This window comes from Taeniopygia guttata, chromosome 1 (assembly GCF_048771995.1).
Source record: "Taeniopygia guttata chromosome 1, bTaeGut7.mat, whole genome shotgun sequence".
In the NCBI taxonomy this organism is placed as follows: Eukaryota; Metazoa; Chordata; class Aves; order Passeriformes; family Estrildidae; genus Taeniopygia; species Taeniopygia guttata.
The window spans coordinates 25,110,135-25,130,457 of NC_133024.1; the positions used below are offsets into that span (position 1 = coordinate 25,110,135).

The window sequence follows — 20,323 nt, forward strand, 5'->3', positions numbered from 1 at the left end:
AAGAAACTTTTAAATATTAAAAAAAAAATCCCAAAGTCTCATATGGATTTGGTACAGCATGAATTAAGGAAAAACTTCTTTTAATTGCATCTAAAAAGCTCTCTTGACTATTCTCTCTTCTATTTCTGCCTTTCCCCTCCTTTGGTGTCTTTGTAGCTGTTACGCTTTATTTACAGATAACTGGAAATGGAACATAAATGATCGCAATGGAACTCTAAAGAAATCAGCAATTTATGAGTGTATTTAAAATAGTCTTGCTTAGAGGTATTAATGATGGATGGATGGATGGATGGATGGATGGATGGATGGATGGATGGATGGATGGGGTGGCAAAAGGTATGTTCTGACACTTTGGGTGAAAATATCTTAGATTATCTAGATCTGGCCCCAGATTTTCCTGGTTTAGAGAAAAACTAAATCCCCAGACCTAAAATCTAGGAACTGACTTTCTCAAGTGTTTTGGTTTCTGTAGAAGATTGATCTGCCTCTGATCATAGCTCTCAATTGGCTCAAATAACAAGTCTTTATTGACTTTCAAATAGCTGAAAATATAGATCCTTGTCTGAATTATGAAGTGTGGTTCCTTATTCTGGTATTAGAAATATAACTTAACTGATCATATATAATGTAACTGGCAATATAATCTAAGTGGTCATGATGAGCCAGAAAATTACAGAGGAGAACATAGGTCTTTGGCCTGATGACTAAAGTTACAGCACGTCTTGAAGAAGGGGGTGTTGCATTTTACCTCAGGTGTTACATTCCCTTTCCTGGGAGGTGTTTCATCCATGCTGGCTGATTGCTAGTTTTTCTGTCCTCCCCATGGACAGATCTATGGTTCTCACCTCTTGACTATTTGCTTGTAGGTTTAACAGTGCATCTATGCCATAAAAAACCCTCTCAATTTCCATTTTCACTTTTTCTCTCTCAGTCTACATAGACATAGATGTAACTTTTCTCACTTAGCTTCTTTCTGTTGATTTCTTTATTAGCAAGTATTAAACTATAGAGAAGTTTGTATTGAAGTCCATATGGCACATATGATAAAGTTGTTTCAAGTGGCACTGTGGACTAATCACTTCCCAACTGTTCTCCACTCATGAAGAGAAAAAGCAGCTCTGCCTGTATTCTTAGCAAATTTCTCCTTGCTTTTATTGGCAATGCTTCTGTTTTGGCAGCAACCTGTCAAGTTTAGAGCTGGCAACCACAGTTTTTTCGCATTCTCAGATGGAACGTAGGCAACATGTTTGCTATGAAAACACCCTTCATTCTCTTCATTAGTGCTTCCAACATTATTGTTCTTGGTACAGAAAGCAAACATTGGTAGCTTTCCCTCTCCCAGCACCGTAACTTGAATGGAACAGGGCTGAACTGACATGAAGTTTTTGACTTCATGAAAAAAATGTTCAGTGAAGAAACAACAAAGTCCCACTTAGCAAGGTCAGAATGGCTGAGTCTGGTGTGCAAGTGCATATCAAGTCTAAGAGTTGTAAGCTGGCTTTGAATGAACTGCCAGGTCCACACTGTGCCATGCAGAGATACTCAATTCAGAGTACTGGAAATGTTACTGTGTGTTAGCTTCATAGCACTATGTTCCATTCATGTCCCATGCATGTCTTTCAGCTCCACAAACTGATCCTTAGAAACACATTTCACAGGAAACAAAGTAAGTCATGCAGTCGGGTTTCTTTTTCCACTTGGTATAAAAAATGTGGCATACGTCTGAGGCATGAACAGGATCAGGAAACTCTTTGATTGAGAAATGAGCTTGTCCCTACAATCTTTGTTTAAAACCCATCTGGATCCCTGTGCATCTCACAAATTATTTAAAACCAAAATCCCTGTAGGGACTTTATTTTATCCTCCTAGATATCTGTTGTCCTAATGTGTCTGCCTTTGCTGTGAGTTTTCTACCTTTGGTCACATTCTGCAGGAAAGTTGCCAGCCCAGTCTTTGCAAAAAGACCTGAGATAGTGGCAGTCCACTTCACAGCTGTATCTGGAAAAAGATCTCATAACATCTTCCAGCATTGCTGCTGACTCCCTGTGTATTTCACAGAGCTTACAAAAATCAAATTTGCTCACAGCCTCCACTTCCCTAAGACTCCTAAAACTGACTTTTGAATTTTTGCTCCACTCTAGCCCTTAGGACATCTGGTAATTTAGGATGGGATTCAGTTCCCCATACTCACACATGAGGATTTGAAAAATAAACTGGGAGGCAGCGAGGAAGTTTATCTCTGCTGAGAAACTTGGAGCCTTTTCTCTTGCCCACCCTGGGGTTAGGATGGATATCCCAGCCTCACTGAAGAGTAACGCAGCTGTTCACACTTGTGCTTCCTTCATCCCTCCAAATGGAGCCTTTGCCCCCTCGACACAACGCACTTCAGTGACTGCAATCATTAAAGGCGTTGGAAATAGGGTTTGAGACTTATGCAAACTCCTGCCTCAGGTGTCATGACCAACGAACCGATCAGAAATGCCAGCTCCTCTTAGAATGCCATCCCTGAACTTATACCCCACGGCAGATCTGTCACACAGAAGCCAAACATGTTAATACAGCTGAAGCCTTTAGGTACACTTGTACCCTCAAAACTCAGTGGAGTTGCTGTCATTCTCCAACTGTTCAGTGGCCTAGATGAAATTAGTTAGAAGTAAGTCTAAATGCAGCAGCTAATAAAGACAGTGTATTTCCACCTTAGAAAAAGCAGCACCTCCCTTTGCTACCAGATGTCCTCCTTGGCAGTTTGAGTCAATGAAGAGCTAAGTGATGGAGAATGAACCCAGTCTCCAAGAGGAGGCCTCAGGCCCTGAATGCCAGCAGTGGAAACTGAGGAAGGGAAGTTCTCTATTGCTGCTCACTACTGGGGCTTGAAGTTGATGTCAGTTCCTACTGATGCTGCTTGTCACCAGAATCTAATATAGTTGCTTGTGTGAACTCTCCCCTGCTCTTCTTTCCTTGGCTCCACACAGGTCTCCTGGAGATCAATCTGGAGGTGAATCAGCAGAGCAATCCCAATAAGAATTGCAGGGTCTGAGGCCAGCTGATGAGTACAGCTTGTGGATAACCAGATTTTAGGGAGAAGAAATATGTATCCTACCCTCTCTGCCTGCTTGTTATGAATTAGAATGAATTAGACTGGGAGACCAAACTCAGCTGGATGGATTGTTCTCACAGTCCAGAGCTCCCACAGAAGGAGGAAATCGAGCAGGAACATTGTCTGCAATCTTTTCTGAGAAGTCTGTATATATGAAGGCTCTGCATAACTTGAATTCAGCACTACCACCATATTGACAGCAAAAGTGCTCTCTAGCTTTTACTTCATTTATATCAACAGTCCAATATCAGATTGCTCCAAATGGCCAGCTCTAGACTAAAACAAGTGCTTTATGAACTGGTTACAAAAAAATCACACAACTGAGAACTTTTTATGCACTTTCTCCCTGCATTTCCAGCTGAGGAACTTTCCCAGGTAATTCTTCCTCTGGACACTGTCCCAAAAGAACAGCAGATGTAACAAATTAGACAATCTCAGAGAGTTGGGGCTGTTCAGTCTGGAGAGAAAAACGCTTCAGGGAGACCTTAAAGCACCTTATAGTATCTGATGAAGGGGACCTAAAAGAGAACTGGAGAGGGACTTTTCACAAGGGCATGTAGTGAAAAGCCAAGGGAGAATGGCTTTAGACTGAAAGAAGAGAGATTTACATTGCATATTAGGAAGAAATTCTTTACTCTCAGGGCGGTGAGGCATACGAACAGCTTGCCCAGAGAAGTTGTGGATGCCCCCTCCCTGGAAGTTTTCAAGGTTGGGTTGGGTGAAACTCTGAACACCCTGGTCTAGTAGGAGACCATGGTGAGGGAGTTTGGAACTAGATGCTCTCTGAGGTCCTTTTCAACCCAAACAATTCTATGATTACTTGAAAATTTACAGAACAAGTTCTGTAATGGAAGATGCAAAATCTCCTCCAATTTCACCAAATGAAGAACAAGGCATTGGCAGGTGGTGGGTGTCAGGACAACAACAGGAGGTCCTCTTTCAAAGAACAAGCAGTTGCATGGTGGAAATTCATGCTACAAGATGCAGTGAACAAAAGAGTGGGCAGGACTTTCAAAGGGGACTGGACAATGGAAAAGAACCTATCCAGCCATACTAGGCATGAAGGTATCAGCTGTGGCTGAACCAGCCACACATTGCAAGAAGATTGGGAAAGGGGCCTGGGAAAACTTGTGGCAAACTTTCCACCTTCCCTATAGTCTTCCCTTGGTATCTGCAACTTGTCAGTGGTAGAGACAGGACTCATCTTTGTTGAGACACACTACAGCTACTTCTATATGAGGTACATACTAATGACACTGGCAAGGGTCAATGGGACTAGTCAGGTCTTAGAATGAGCTCATTTCAAAGTCAGACAGCCCACCCTGGCCAGCTTAGGTAGAGTGGGCTTTCCCTGTGGCCATAAGACACTTACAAGAACTGAAGTGCAGGCCTTTGACTCTAGATAGAGGAAGTCATCCAAACTCACCCTCATAGAGCTGTGTAACAACTTTTACTGAAATTCACTCAGAACAGCAACACGATGTTTTGGAGAGGCATCCACATTTCCAACAGACCTTCAGAGTACAGAAACTGACCTGGAATGAATGCAGCAGGGAATCACCCACAATTTTCCAGGATAGAAATACTAGTGGAAATAAGATCTCCTTTTCCTTTTTCATACAAATCCAGAAAGTCTGGAAATGTGGTTTCCTCTTGCTGAATGTATTTTGAATTCCTCTAGAACATGATTCAGATGATCATGTGTTTTTAATGTGGAGAAATCCTTCTCTATTTGGAGGACAAGGATGACTCTCAGATTTTAGCATCATCATCCAGATTTTCTAAAAAGTCTTCGAGTTTGCTGCATAAGACTTGGATTCTACCATTTCAGTTTCCTAAAATGATTTCTCCCATTCAGCTTATGCTAACTCAAGACAAATTTGCTTCTGTGCAGTAGCCCAGAGACTTAAAAATGTATAAAACTGCCACACGCATTTACCTCTAGGAATTGAGCTGATGTGATTTAGACTTGAGAACGGTCTCATTCTGCCCTTCTCCTAGGTTTTGCCAACATAAACAAATTTTGCAGCTACTTTGTATCTGTTATGGCAATTTAAAACACCCCAGAAGTCTGGAAAATGTGACCATCATGGCCAAGAGACAATATACTGGTAAGACTGGTACTTATCATTGCCATGTTGAGGAGGTTAACCCTTTGTAGAGTACCTGCTGCTCTCACCCCTGGTAGAAAAATGTTCTTTGGTTTTTGTTGTATATCACAGCTCTATGCTGGTATAGTGATGTAGCGATGGGCCAGTGACTAATAGTCACAGCAATTAAGAACTAGATCTTTACAAGTCTGAATGGCAGATTTGCATATCTTTTGCCAGAAACATCCGACGAGACCGCTTTCACATTCTGTCAAAGATTAATCCAGGCTACAGCATCCAACCCCAGATTTCAGCCGTGCCTTATTTAAATAGCACATTTAAGCAGCAAGATGTGCAAGTCGCAGTCATGCCCTATGCTTCAGGAGCCACGCCAAGAGGGCCGGTGCTCGAGTGCCGCCCTGCATAAGCGGCTGCAGGGAGCAGATCAGCAGCGATGCGCGGCCCCTCCGCGCCCCTCCGCGGCTTCGCCCCGCGCGGCAGCGCTCGGCCGCCCCCTGCGGGCCCCCGCCGGCGCCGCAGCCGCTCTTTGTTCCCGGCGCGCAGGGAACCTCCGCCAGCTGCTCCTTCATTGATGGGTTTTGTCCCGTCCTGAAAAGAGATTTAGGCATCTTCCTCCTGCCTTCTGTTGCGTGGAAAGGTTCCGCCCTCCCGTTTGTTTCACCCGCGCCGGGCCAGAGTTGGGGGCTGAGAGGGAGCCTCTGAGCACAGAAGGGCTCGCTGTTGCCTGCTTCCCACCCTGCTCTTTTTCCCTGTGTGCCAGTTGCTGAGGGTGCCGAGCAGAAACATGAGAAACGTGGCACCTGGGTAGGTTCGGATTGGATATTAGGAAAAATTTATTCACTGGAAGGGTGGTCAGGCATTGCAACTGGCTGCGCAGGGACCTGGAAATGTTCAAACCGTCTAGAAGTGGCACTTGGGCACATGGCCTTGTGGTGAAGATGGCTGTGCTGGGCTAATGGTTGGACTCAATTATCTTAGAGGTCTTTTCCAACTGTAACAATTCTATGATGCTATGAAACTGTGCCCTGTGTGTCTTTTTTTTTACACATAAATGAACTGCGATGTTGGAACATAAGGATGACTTGAAACTTCAATCCCCAGGGAAGTACCTGGGATTATCTTTTTTGACTGCCTAGCTGCATAAGTTTCAGAAGTGTTATTTGCTGCAAAACTCAGATTGTGTTACTGTCCCTTCCTGGTATTATTGAGTGAGGGTCTTCCCTTGCAGACATCTTTTGTAGATGCTCTACAAGACCACTTTGAGAACTACAATTCTTTGGAGAAATGAAGTCCACAAGACCTTTGTGTCTTTGGAACTCTCCCAAAGCTGCAAATTTGTTTGCTAGAGAAATGCCTTACTACTACCACCTATAGAACACCTCTTTGTGGAATTCTGTTTATTCACATAATGAGTACCCCCCACCTCCCATGTCTAGAGCTAAATATACAGAATCCCATCATCCACGGATGCTTCCTCTGTTTCATGCAGAAGCCTACACAGTTCCTTAGATCATGCTTTGGATAGACCTGAGCTAGTGTCAACCAGAGCCTGGCAGTCCTTATAACACAGTCTGTGCCTGCCCATCAGGTCCAACAAGCAGGTCCTCATCAGACTTTCCATGGTGCTGCCACAGGGCTCCTAGGTCTCAAAAATTCTGATAATTTTTGTCTATGAGCTTCTACCTTATACTCAGCAACACTTGCCTGGCATCTGGCTGTCTTTACATCTTCCTTTTTGAGGGGTGCTCCTAAATAATCACATTTCTTTTGTAAGAGCGGGACAGGAACAACAGCTTCATTTTTTTAGTTTGGAGTTGCTGTTGAAAGATAAGTTACTCCTGTGATAACCTGCAGCAGTGGTAATTAAGAAATTTAAGGGCGGGGGGAGCGGTTCAAACACACTGAGTGGAATATCAGTACTACACTACATGGTACACCTGGGGTAGAAACAGCTGCTGAAATCCATGAGGTTATCCTTAATTTTTGCATTTTGAGGGAATTGTGAAAAAGCTATCACTTGCCGAATGCCCTCTCTGCCTCCAAGTCCAGAGTGCTGTTGCCTCTGCCAGACAAACCACCTGTAAGTGCTTCTGCTTACTTCTGTGGGATCTTCATCAGTCTCCAGAGCGAGGCATGGTCCAAACAAGTCTTTTGCATGCTGGTGATATGTCAGAGAATGAATGGTGTAAATGTCAAGATTATGAGCAGTACTGCAGCCAAATGATGACTCTTGGAAAGAAAAGAACCTACAGAGAACACATGGGCTCTCTCAAAGGCAGTGTGGCTCAACTGTTCAAGAGAGCCATTTAGAGGTACAAGCATTCACCTTTATGTTCAACATTGTTATCTCTGTCCCAGTCACTGCTGGGAGGCCACAGAGGCCAATCCTGCTTCTTAAGATTACCATGTTTTTTCTATTTTTTTCTAATGTCTAAGATTTTAGTACATTTAAGCACAGAGTTGTGCTTCATAAACTCCTTTGCTTAATCTGAAACCCCTATCAGTGTTTGTGATGAAAGCAGAGCTCCCACAGTGCCCAGGATGGACACTGTGGGCAATGTCTAAGTGATAGGAAACTGAGCAGGATTGAGAGGATTACAGAGGCTGCTGGCCAAGAAGGTGTTGGTCACAGATGTGCACTTTGGTGTGTGACCAGGGGAAATATCCTGAGAGCAACTATCCACTGCAGAGATACATGATATGTGAGCAAGTTCAGATTTTTCAGGAACCTGAACTGGATCTGTTTAGCAACAGAAAACTGTCCATCTAGGAAGGGACAGGGAATCAGCTTTTAACATCATTCACAGTTCAGAGAGAAATTCAGTATCCCCCAAGCCTCATCTAAAATTGAAAAGTGCCTCCAAAGGAATTGTTTGTTGCTTTGTTTGCAAAAAGTGCAAACAACACATCAGAGAAGCAAAAATGCCTTGGTGGATTGTTTGGCTGCACACTTAGTCAGGGTATATTGTAATGAGCCATATGCTAGCTTTGCATAGTATTATGGGGTAAGCCAGCTGCAACGAGCAGCTGATTAGTCTGGTTGGAAAAAATCTTCATTTTCCATAACAGGGGGCCAGCAAAGGCAAGCATTCTGGCAGATACTGTCAACCCTCTAACTGCTCCTGTCATCGTGCTGTGGACCAGATGAAGTTAAGAGATCAAGAGAACCTCTGCTTTATTTTCATCCTAAAGGAGGGACTCCTTCTTAGCCCTGGGGTTTTTTAATAGTAACGGGTTTTATGAACCACAACCCTTTCATATTCTTGTGGAAGAGATTTCCACCACTCTTCCCACAGCTACCATTCTCACTGCCACAGTCAGACTTCAGTCTTTTGCCATTCAGCGTTCAGCATTCAACACAACTGATGTGGCAGAAACCTCCCATGAGCTAGGGGGTGGAGGTCACAAGGAGATAGGAACCTGATGAAGTGCAAGATTGCAAAAGTGGCAACAGGACTGCAAATGTCCTTTCTGGCCCAAATGCCATCTCCTGCTGTGGCCAAAAATTAATGTCTAGACAGGGGTATCACAAGAGAAGGTAAATATTTCCTTCAGATATCAGCTTTGAACAATTTGTCTCTGGGGGGCTTTTGAGAGTCAGAGGTGTTTTCTTTTTTAGATAAACCTCAGAGGAATTTTGTACTTTTTCATACTTGTTGATCCTTCACTAGAACCCACTTATCTGCTGTCATCTATAGCAGCCTGGCTACAGAGTTTCATATCTAACTCACACTATCCATTCATGGATGACCTGAAACTTCCTCCATCAGGAACAGAACTTCTTTAGGTCTCATCTGTGCCAACTGCTGAATGAACAATTTGTGTGGACACCTTTGAATGGGTAAGCAATCCCCAGCCAGAAGATAGGAAAATCAAAAGTTCTTTCAAGGTCTTTTTTAAAACTACCATTGCATGTGTTTCCAAAGAAAAATTACTGGCCGCTATCATAATCTACTACAAATGAATATAGCAAATCTGGTAACAACATCAGTGAATCAGAATGAGTTTTTAGTGCTAAAACTCTAAGATATCTGATTTTTTTTTTAAATTTTTGTTTATTTGTTTGATTCCCAGAGAGGAACATAGCTTAGGGTTATCCCTTTGTATTTACATATATCTAGTGCTTTCAATGCTCTGGGTCATCATTACATAGAGACAGAACAGGGCAGAATGTAACTGGAACTATTATTTCAGAAAGGGTGAAGAAGAAGCCACACAGCTGTCTCAGTTTTGGGTTGCCCAGATGAATTTGATGTGTAACTCTCTAATGGCAACAAACCCATGAAGCAGTAGTAACAGAGAGAGGGTTGGGAGCGATGTGGAAAAACCTATGAGGCACTACATCTATGACTAAGATGCCTGATGTGCTCTCATTAAAAGAAAAATTCCCCACAGACAGGATTATTAAGAGTATTCTTATTTGACATGGTTATTAATGAGGAGGAGGAGGGAGCAAATTGTACATTAATGAACTTCACAGAGAATAATTCTCTGGGATGATCTCAGGGCTCCAGCAAGGCCATATCACTGGCTAAGTGGAGTGCAGTGCTATTGTTGACTGAAACCTCTAAACATTGCATCCAATCCTCCCCAAAACCACTGGCCTCATGGGACAGTGGCCTTTCATTGCCAGTGGGTATAACTTGTCACCACTGCCTCTTGTCCTGTTGGAAGGCAGCACTGAGAAGAGCCTGGGCTTCTCCTCTTCATTCCTTTCCATCCAGTTATTTACACTCATTGTGAAGTTCTTCCCTAAGCCTTCTTAGCTTTAGGCTAGACAGTTCCAGCTCTCAGCTTTTCCTCTCATGACAGATGCTCCAGTTCCTTGATCACCTACATGGCTCTTTGCTGGACTCAATTTGGGAAGCAGCAGCACAAGAAGAGACAGCTCCCCAACAGCTGTTTTCCCTAGGCATAGGACATTGTTGCAAGGTGTTGGTACGTGTAAAGCCAATGCTGTAACTTCTCTATGGTCGGGACTGAAAGCTGAATCAGAGGTGTTATCTCAGCAGAGGTGTGGCAGGAGTAGAGCAGAAGCATCATCTGGAAGGCAGCATCCCATGGAGGTGAATACAAAAAGCTGACAATTCTTAATTGCTGCCCCTATGGCAGGCAGAGCCTGGAGCTTGGGTGGCTGTAAGCAAGCAGGGAGCATAGGGAGGAAAACCCCCAGGCAGGAGTGCTGGAGGCCCCAGGTGAGACAGAGATGAGAAGTGCCTGGGGAATGCAGGGTGCACACAGCAATTTGGGGCAGTACAATCCTGACAGGGAGACGCGTACCACCTCCTTCCCTGGGTCTGTTCACCTTGGCTCAAGAGTCAGGGAGGAGCTGGGCGTTGATGGCAAAGCTCCCCGTTACTGGACAAGCTGGAATAAAGCTGTGGCTGCCAGGAAGTGTGGCTGAACTGGCGAGAGCGGGAAGGATGCAGGGGAGATGACTGCAGAGCTCCTAAACACAAGGACATGTCCTCCACATTTTAGCTGAGCAATAAAATGAGACAAGTGCAGTTGGGTGAACAGCAGAAAGGTCCTGACATTTCAGAAATCCTTTGCTGTTTTGCGTTTAATCAATCTCTACTAAGCCTCAAATATGAAAAGAAGTACTTAGGGCAAAGGTGAATTTCATTTTAAGGGTAAATTGCTTTGATGATTGTCGATTTGCCAAGATCTTTTCAACACAGAAATGGTATTATTTCCCAGGCTCCCGGCATGGTCCTAAAGGTCACAACTCACAACAACTCTCTTCCTTTCTATTGTTCTTACAATAAAAGCTACAAATACAAAGATGTTGCTGCTGCTTCTCGGTACCACTAGATAAAAAACGTCTCAACAATATAAGTTGTTTCATGTTCCTGGAGCTTTATTGTAAAGGTGTAATGAAAATGGACCATGAAAAGCTCATTGTCATTTTGCAAGATGCCTATTTCACTTGCATTTATCTCCCTTCCCTTCTCTATGCAGTAGAGTTCATGCTCCTTCCCAAACCACTCCCATTACTTCTAAGTGAGAACTTCTGCCCCATATTCACCGTGAAGGCTCTCAAAATTATTTTCATGAAATACACTACAACTACAGTTTTGTGGAAATGGTGTAATGGAGAGAGGCACGTCCTCACCAGGCATTTAAATCAGGAACAGTAAGATTTGTGTGGGTGCCGAACTGACCTCTAGTGGCACCTACACAATAACCTTATGTCAGTTTCGGTTTGTTTTCTTTTCCAACTATCGGCAGGTAGGCTATGAAGTATCATCACAGAATATTCCACAGCGGAGGTGTGTCAGCATTTTGCGAACTGACGGAACTTAAGCAGCGCGCACTCTGTGGGTACAGCTTCCCTCGGAGCAAACCGGCTGAGCGCACACTGTGACTCCGCTGTGCTTTGCTGGACCAGACCGGTCGGTGGGAGCCCAGCCGCCGCACGGACAATGCCATCAGCCGGGAGCACCGCGCCAGCACGGGCCCAGCGCAGCCTTCTCGCCAAGAGGTGCCAGCACCTCCCGTTCCCAAGAGCTGTGCCCAGGTGAGCCCCCGGAGGCACATCCCCTCAGTGCCGAGCCCGCTCCCCGTGCCGGCGCTCCAGCGCAGCCGCCGGCCCGCCCCGGCCCCAGCGCCCCCGGCCCGACCCGCCGAGCCCGGCCCGTGCGCCTGCGCTGCGCCCGCGCGCTGCCGCTTCCCGCCGGCCGCCCGGCGAGGAGGGAGGCGGCCGCAGCCCCGCTGCTCTCCCCGAGCCTGCGCATGAGCGCCGCATCGCGCCTCCCGCCCTTCCCTCCTCTCCTCCCTCCTCCTCCTCCTCCTCCCGCTCCTTCTGCTCCAGCTCCGCGAGGGCCCGGCCGCCGCTCCGCGCCCCGCCCCGCCCCGGGAATGCGCTGCTCGGCGGCCGCTCGTAGGAGCTGCGCGGCGGGCGGGGAGCGGGATGGAGGTGGAGGAGGCGTTCCCGCTGGTGGGGCAGATGGGCCCCTATCAGGTGTACCTGTGCGTCCTGCTGGCCGTGCTCCTTCAGGTGAGAGGCCGCCCTTCCCGCCCGCTCTTGTCCCGAGGGGGAGGCAGTGCCGGGAGGGGGATGCTCCGGGTGCGCTGGAAAGCTGTTCCCAAAGTGCTGGGTGGATGTCCCTGCGGTGAGTGCTGCCCGGTGCGAAGCTGGTGTGGGAGGGCTTCTGCTGAGAGCTGCTGGTGGCACTAACAAGTCTTCCCCTCTGGGTCTGTCCTGCAGCAGCGTGCTGCGCTCCTGGGACCCTTGGTGTCTTAGTGACCTCTGCCCAAAGGCAGCGCTCAGTTCTGCAGAGTGAATTTGGGGCAGGCAGCTGATGCTCACTGTGCCGCATTTCCTGGGCCGTTACACCTTGTGCCACTCGTGGAGCACATTAGGAGCTGGTCAGGTGAAGGGCTGGCTGAGGTTGAACTGAGGTTTCCGTGACCTGGACTGGAAGACGTGGACTTCTGTAAGAGGCTCTGCTGGGAATCCTGTGCAACCTAGAGTTAATGGACTAGACTGGGTATTTCTAGGTTGCATGTGGCTTGATTGTCACTGATAAAGTGACAGGTGGCCACTGATACCTCTGTGTGCAGAAGCTCTCATATAACCAGCTGACAGGTGATGTTTGCTTATGGTGTTTTGATTTGCCCTGCCTTAACTCTTAGAATAGAGGGGCAGTGTCTCTCCATTAGGTATTGGATGAGGCCCTGCATTTTGGGTAGTCAGGTTTGTGAAATACAAAGCTGGAACTCTCTTAAGTTTCATGATAAAAGTGGAGTCCAAAATAAACAGTAGAGTGCTGGAAGAGAACATTCTTCTAGTGCTCTAGAAGAGACAGACTCTCTCTGGAGGGAGAGTTTCAGAGACTGCATGTGCAAATGATTGCTCTGCAGCTGTTTGTTGCCTTTCAGTTTTGCTTCATCTTTGTGCATATTCCTGTGAGGACAGCGAAGGAAGACAAGAATGATACATGTAGCGTCACAGTCACGTGTAGGGCTGAAGTATGGTATGAATCTCACAGAAGTCTGGTTTACCCCATGTTAGCATCAAAAACTTCATTGTCATGAATTCAGCCAGGCTGACAGGTGCTGGCTTACTTCCACTGTGGAAATTTAATAGTTGCAGGAAGGAAGAGGGGAACATAAATGTCCTCCTTCCTCTGCTGACCCATATTTTGTACTAATCAAGAACTTCAGTCATGAGCTGTGAGACTGAAGATGTCTTCTCCTGGCAACCCGTACTTCCCCTAGACTGACCAAAATATTCAGAACCTTTATGAGATGACCAAAGAAAATTGAGTTGCCCATACCTTTTGGATGGGAGCTCTATACTTGGTTGCAAAGTTATGATAAACAGCAAAAGCTATGTAGGTTTCTATTTCCTTGTACTTTTTTTTTTCTTTTATAGTGATTATAATTTCTTTTATAGCTGATTTATTCCTTAAAATTAGGCACTGTTTGTTCTGCTGGCCAGCTGGCTAGAAAATGTATATGTTCACTGAAGATTAAGAATTAAGGAAGCAATAGTTACTTCTTCTGGTCATGTTCTGGAATGGACTGCAAACCATGACAAGTGCTCTGTGTTTCCAGAATTTTTAGTATGGGTCATCTGTTTCTGTAATGTTTGTGTTTGTTTTGTTTTTAATGGATTAAATTGCATGGGAGAAATAAACAGAAAGATCTTTGCAAATCCTGGAACTATTTAATAATAACTAAAGAAGGAATAATAGCAGGTTTGCAGGTCTGCTTTTTTTCTTCTTGTGTTATCTTTAATTCTTGAGCTGTGCCAATGAGTATCATCCTCTGACTGGTAGGCTTTCTTTACTTCAGATCATGCAGGCACAGGAGTCTGTAAGGAGTTTAGATGTGAAGCTTGTTGTCTTTTAGTTCATGAGTAGATGTGGATTTATTCATCTGGTTCCTGCTTGGGTGGTTGATTGCTTTTTGTGTTCCTTTATTGGTGCCAAGTTACATAATGTGTCACTGGGATGTGCGAGAGCAAGACTGAAGGCAGGTTCCACGACTGCTGTTAATCTTTTGTCTTGTTTATCATCCTTTGGAGAATGGACCTAAAGGTAAGTAACGTATCTTGTGTGTATGTGATGTAGAATGTAGATCAAGGTAATTATGGGCTCCTGTAGTGGATTAGATGCAGCATTTGGCATCAGAATGAGAGCTCCTGGTAGTCTATATCACTGGCTGTGCCATGATTATTCCATTTTGTTGCTAGTTTCCCTGTCCCTTTCCATGTGCTCCCTCACCTGGCCTATATTTTTATGTTGGCCTGTTGGTATAAAAATATTTCTATATTTTTAAAGGTAAGAATACCCAATGTGTGAAAAATATTTGTCTGCTGTGTCCCTTCATCTTTGTAGCCAATATCCAGAGCTTAGACTCTGCTTTTCCTTCCCAGTTAGATTCCCAGCAGGTGCACTTGCTTTCCTTGTAGGCTTTTATGCTTTTGCATCTCTGCATGTTATTAATCTCCTTGAGTTTCATACTTTATAAGTATTTTCCTTCCTTTTAGTGTTTTGTTTTTTTTAAATACAAATTTCTACAGTAAGCTACTTCCACCAGGTAGCCTTAGTGATACGCCAATGTGTCTGGTCTCTGAATTCTAATCACAGACATAGTTTAGTTCACAGAACTTCTTTGAGTCAAGCTCTACCAAACACTTCTGTCTGTAGGGGTGAGACTTTGCACATGAGTCAATTTTCAGGTAAGCTTGAGTGAACTGGTACTTGATATGTGGAATGAGCTTACTGGCATTCTGGCAAAAACCTCCAGGTTGCTTCTAATTAGAAAAATGGTTTTTTATGTTATCAGTGTAAAACTAGGTTAAGTGTGTGTCTTGTGGGCTCCTTCTTTCGTCCTCCCTGATTTCTATTATTCCTCTGCTACCTGCTGCTGTTACTCATTAACCTGTTGAGTTGTTACTATATCAAGGTATGCCCGGTTTATTCACTACCAAGTTAATAGAAATTTGGAAGATTTTTAGGCATATTCTGTAGCAATGGTTGCTAACTTTATAATGGACTAACAACAGCTGACTGACAATAGAGAAATGCTTTTGCAAACGACATGGAATTACAGAAAGACATGTGAAGAATGTGAATATTGACTAATGATGTGAAATTAAGGCTGGATTAGTCTTGCATTGCTAGTGTATCTTTAAGAAAGTGAGGAAGACACAAAGGGAGCTGATAACTCTTAAAATACTTAGGACTTTATTTTGAGCTTTAAGTACTTGATACCTGTTGATTACTGGAAAGGTTGTCGCAACCTTTTGAAGAAATTATACTCAAGTACTATTAAAGAATAGTCTTTTGGTGTTTGTTTAGTGTGTGCAGCAACATGAAACAAAATCACACACCTTGATCAGATGCTTGAGAGCACACACACATACTTAAAACGTTTCTTTGTCTCTTGCGGTTCAGCATATCTGGTTGAACAAGTCTGGCCTGTGCTGGTGAATTGGAGCTCCAGGATTGCCCAAGCCCAAACTGAGAACGGAAATGTGCTCTTACTGTATCGCTACTGAAAGGCTTTAAAAAATGGTAAAATTTAAAAGGGAGTTCTTGTTTGCACAGCTGAAAAAGGTTTTGCTTTAAGTTGAGGAATGTGCATTGCACGGTAATACGGATAATTTCCAAGGGTGGTTGTTCCCATCCATCTTAGGAACTCCTGACTAACTGAAGGGAGGATGTAAAAACAGTTAAGATAGTTACATCAGGTTGCTTGAATTATACCTTTGCCTCAAACTGTGTGTGACGCATTGCAGCTGTAATGAGTGGTGTTGCTAACATCACTTTATTGTTGACAACAATATCATGTATGACTTATGTCATTACAGTATCCAGTGCAGAAAGATGGTTTTTAATCATCCCATCTGCACAAATGTTTTGAAGGAAAGCACATTCTGGGGCATGTGGTTTAAGTAAGGCAGATTCATTCCAAATCTCTAGAAATAATTTAGAAGAAATAATGTCTGTCTGCAGACAGCATGAAGATTCCCTATGTATTCTTGCTTAACTGTTTCTTGACATTTCTTATCTATGCCCTGTACATAATCTACCTCTTTTAATGGCATGAGGCATCACTCTGTAGTTGCAATGACAATAATGAAATACTTGGTCAGTGAATCTTCTTTTAATACTTCCATTTGCTTTTACACTTTCCTTTGAACCAGCCAGAATTGATCATACATTGAACAACTTATTCCCAGTCCTTGAGGATGTATACTGTTTGGACTTAATCTGAATAGGAAGAGCAAAACAATTTGGAAATGCAATGAACAATTTAAAGTTAAGAAAGGAGAGGGATATTTCACAAATGGCATTACAACTCTGCTATAGTGTGCTGCAGTTTTTCCATGGGCATAATGACAGGTATGGTGTTTACCCGAAGTTACTTGCACTGTAACTTAGACACAGGTCAAGTACAAGTGTCTGTAAGGTAAGTGAGCAAGGTAGCAGATGTAAAAAGAATTTTCAGAATTTCTGTGTAATATTTTTTGAGTTTGATTACCTCAATGTTTGGGTTTTTTTCTCTATGTGGGAGAAGTAAGAGTTTTAAGTCTCTCTGATTCTCAATGAAGCAGTTGAAGAGTGTGTGCCAGACATGTGCAACCACTTCCATGGAGGAGAGGTTTCAAATGTGGCATGAATATAAACACAAAAAGTAGGGACCCAAATATTTTTCTTGTAGAAAGCTTTGTATTCCCATGTGTTTTTGTGCATTGCATCTTACTCAGAACATGTTTATGCTGAAGGATGGTGTTGCTTTCCGTATAAATAAAATGAATGCTTTTAGAGTACATGCATCACTAAATATAAATCCTTGTTCTGATACAGCATACTCCTGTTTGGGAGGACAAATAAATGAGGTGGGTGTGAATATGTAAGCTATTGATGCATAAAGATGTGCCACTACTCATTTAGCTAAGAATATTTCCGTCTGAAAGTTGATGGAACTGCTAAATGAAGGCAAATCCTACCATTTACTTCAGTTGGATGGGGAAATATTTCAGGAAAAAGAAGTAATTCTTCACATGTGACATTTGATTTCAGCGGTGCTGACGAATAGTCCTTTGTCTCTTTGTCCTTCTCTCAGATCCATAACTAACTTCCTTAAGAGAGACAATCACCTGCCTTTAATGTTATTACATTTATAACCTTAAAAATATGAATGCACCTGCTGCAGACACTGTAGTATTTTCTGCAGAAAACCCGAAATAACAATGCTGGACTGTAACATGCCTTATTAGCAGTGGGGTCCTTAACTCTCAGATATAGTGCAGAAGTCTGGATACTAACAATTGCTTTCTTACTGATTAATTTTAAAAAGCTAACTTGCTTGCTGTTTGTTTTTTTCAAAAAGAATCCCTAGTGGAGGGAAGTTTGGAATATGACATCAGCTGTCTAAGCCTTCATCTTCCCTTAAAGTTATGTTGTTTCTTAATCAAGCCAGTGCATCATTCTCAGACATTTATCTGCAAGAGTACGGTCAGAGCAAGCTTGAGGTAGAGAAGAAATGTGAGCTGTAACTTCAAGACTTTCTCTTCTTTAGCTGTATCTGAACAGCAAAGCACATGCAATTGAGATCGTATTTAGGTGTTTTAAATGCCAGTTTCTGGATGTTCTTGCTCTTCTAATGATCACAGCATTCACTCTGACACTAAACCACACATTCTGTGCATGTCTGTCTGTATAAACATCTCTACTTAGCTTCTGCAATTTAACTTACAAGGCTGACTTCAGCTTCTGTGCAGTTCAGTCCAAGAAGATGCCTGTTCAATGTGCTGTTGTGAAGACCTTAACAGGACTACTGGGCATAGCAAGAAGCATGAGTTTTGGGAGAGGCACAGAGCAGACATTCTGAAGGCTTACTAACAGAGGGAAGGTAGCAGTGTTCTGCCTGTTTAAAAAGAAAAAAAAAAAAGCAAACCAAAATCCAACTTTCCGATTTTTTTAGAAAAGGTTACATGGTGTGTTGAGTGAAGCTGTCAGAAGGAACTTTCTCTGGGTCTCATTACTAGAGCTGTGGCTGAATGCCTTGATTTTTGCAGAGTCTTTAACAACAGGGAATGGAAGATGACTGCAGGCACAGTGTCAATAGTGATTGTCATCTTTGTATGGGCTGTGGGTAAAACAGAAATGTTTTCTGTTTATTAATAATAATGTTATTGCATAGAATATTTGGTGCAATGATATTTGGACTCAGTGGGAGCTGAAGCAATCACATCTTCTGCTATTTGCCTTTCAGTCTGGCAAATCTAGCCAATTTGTCCTCTAAGCACCCTTGAAAGAGTAGCCTGGGAGTTAACAGGCATAATTCTACTGGGTAGCAAACACTATGGGTTAAAAATATTTGTATTATGACATATTATCTCTCCTTCCTTCTTTCTTGCCTGTGTGTACACACAGTCTATAACTTGCCATGTTTTGTAGGCAGTAAATGACTTGTGTTTTTCCACTAGCAATATCTAGGCACTCCTCACTGACATGTCTCCATTTTAGAGGCTCTAAACTCCTTTCCTTTTGGGTGAGAGAATTAATAGGTGTGTAATTGAATTCAGAATAGTTGTTTCCCACTTGCATGAGATAGTTGCTCTTCATTTCTGATAAAGTTTTGTGTTCTCAAATGTCTTTGTTATTTTAACTGGAGCAGTTAATATAACTACTTCTTTAAGACAGCACTTCTTATGTATTGTTTACATTAAGCACAACCTGTTTGCTTTTTCCAAGTGTTAGCCTAGTGGGACTGGAGTCCCTCTGGTGCAATAACATCTGTTTTCTAGGTCTCGTCTTTTACAGTATGATCTCTGACTAGGTTTGCAATTTAATGTGGTTACATGTTGTGTTTTCCTAATCGTGGTGGGCTCAGGGTGAAAGGGTGTTAAGAATTTGCCTTGAAAGGCTTGATGAAGTTTTTGAGATGCTCGTATAAAGAAAGATGGAGTGAGTTGTGTGTATAGCTTATAAAACTTTGTGGTGTGATGTTGAGTTACTGGTGTCTTAAAAATATATAGATACCAGAGTCCTTTAATATCTTTTAATTTGTGGACCCTTGACAGACTTCCTCCTGAAGAGGTTATGCCCTTTTACAGAAATTTAAGAGTGCTGAAACAGTTCTTTAATTCTTTACTATTTTTCTGAGCACCTTTAAGAAATAATTAATGGAATTCTGAGGCCTGTAGGCTGTAAGCTGAAAATCAGTGTTTTAGCAAGTTCCACAATGAAACTAGAAAACCATATTTTTTCAGTTCTGGAGCGTCATGTTGCTCTGAAATAGTAGCAAACAGAAGACATTTTTCAGTTTAAAAAACCCCATAAACAAAACACAAGTAGATCTTAATTGCTTATGCTCAGATGGGTCCTTAAAATAAATAAATGAAAGTAGCTTATACAAATGTCAGCACTGTCTTCTAGTTTGGGTATTTAAACAAAAACTTCGGAAGTAATCAATAAATTATCAAGTTAAATCCTTTAGCCAAGGATATGCTTTTCATATAGTCTTAGCAGAACTGCCTTTCTGAAACCAAGATGCCCACTCAATATTCCTTGGCAGTGTCCCAAAATGTCATGCAAAGATGAGGACTTTGATCTCTTTTAAAATACTGCCTGTGACTTAGATAAGTTTTTAGCCAACATGGGCTGGAAAGTACAGAGAGAAGGAGGGGCAGACAAAAGAATAACAATGCTTGTGGAAGCAGGACTAAACCCTGCCTGATACTTGTCAGCCCACGGTTCCTGCTTTTTTTTTTGCCGCCAGTTGCTGACTTTTTTTCATGTTACCCTGTAATACCATTGGGATGGTCCACTCCTGGGCTGCTTTGCATTATATTCATACACTGCAATAGGAATTTACAGCACTTCTTTGCTTTATTCTTTTCTAAGTCCTTTTCCTCATAAGAAGAGTGGAGTGGCACTTTCAATGTGATATTGGTGAAAATATGTAGCTGGTATTTGACTAAGCAGTTGGGGCACTTGATTGCACATCAATGTAGTTTGACTTCCTCAAATGTTCCTATTGAAGCAGAGGTAGCATTAACAGTGCTTTTTGTAATTTTGGTTCTTTAATTTACCAGTCTGTGAGCTTTCTTTTTGCCTTGTGTTTCTAAAGGCATAAAAATAACACTTCC

At 43.0% G+C, this 20,323-nt stretch overlaps 1 protein-coding gene across 4 annotated transcripts in view; it reads left to right on the plus strand.

The window, feature by feature from the left end:
• The first annotated feature begins 11,769 nt into the window (after window positions 1-11,769).
• SLC22A15 (solute carrier family 22 member 15) overlaps window positions 11,770-20,323 on the plus strand; it is a 70,542-nt gene continuing 61,988 nt past the window's right edge. For 3 of the 4 annotated variants that reach the window (XR_003958833.4, XR_012054472.1, XM_030266099.4), the window contains exon 1: window positions 11,770-12,208. Coding sequence is in view for 1 of the 4 variants with exons in the window: in XM_030266099.4 (XP_030121959.2) it covers window positions 12,122-12,208 (87 nt within the window). In the remaining 3 variants the exon portion in view is untranslated. Of the gene's footprint in view, window positions 12,209-12,370; window positions 14,256-20,323 lie in introns of those variants that run through there. The other variant, XR_012054473.1, reaches the window with a different exon arrangement.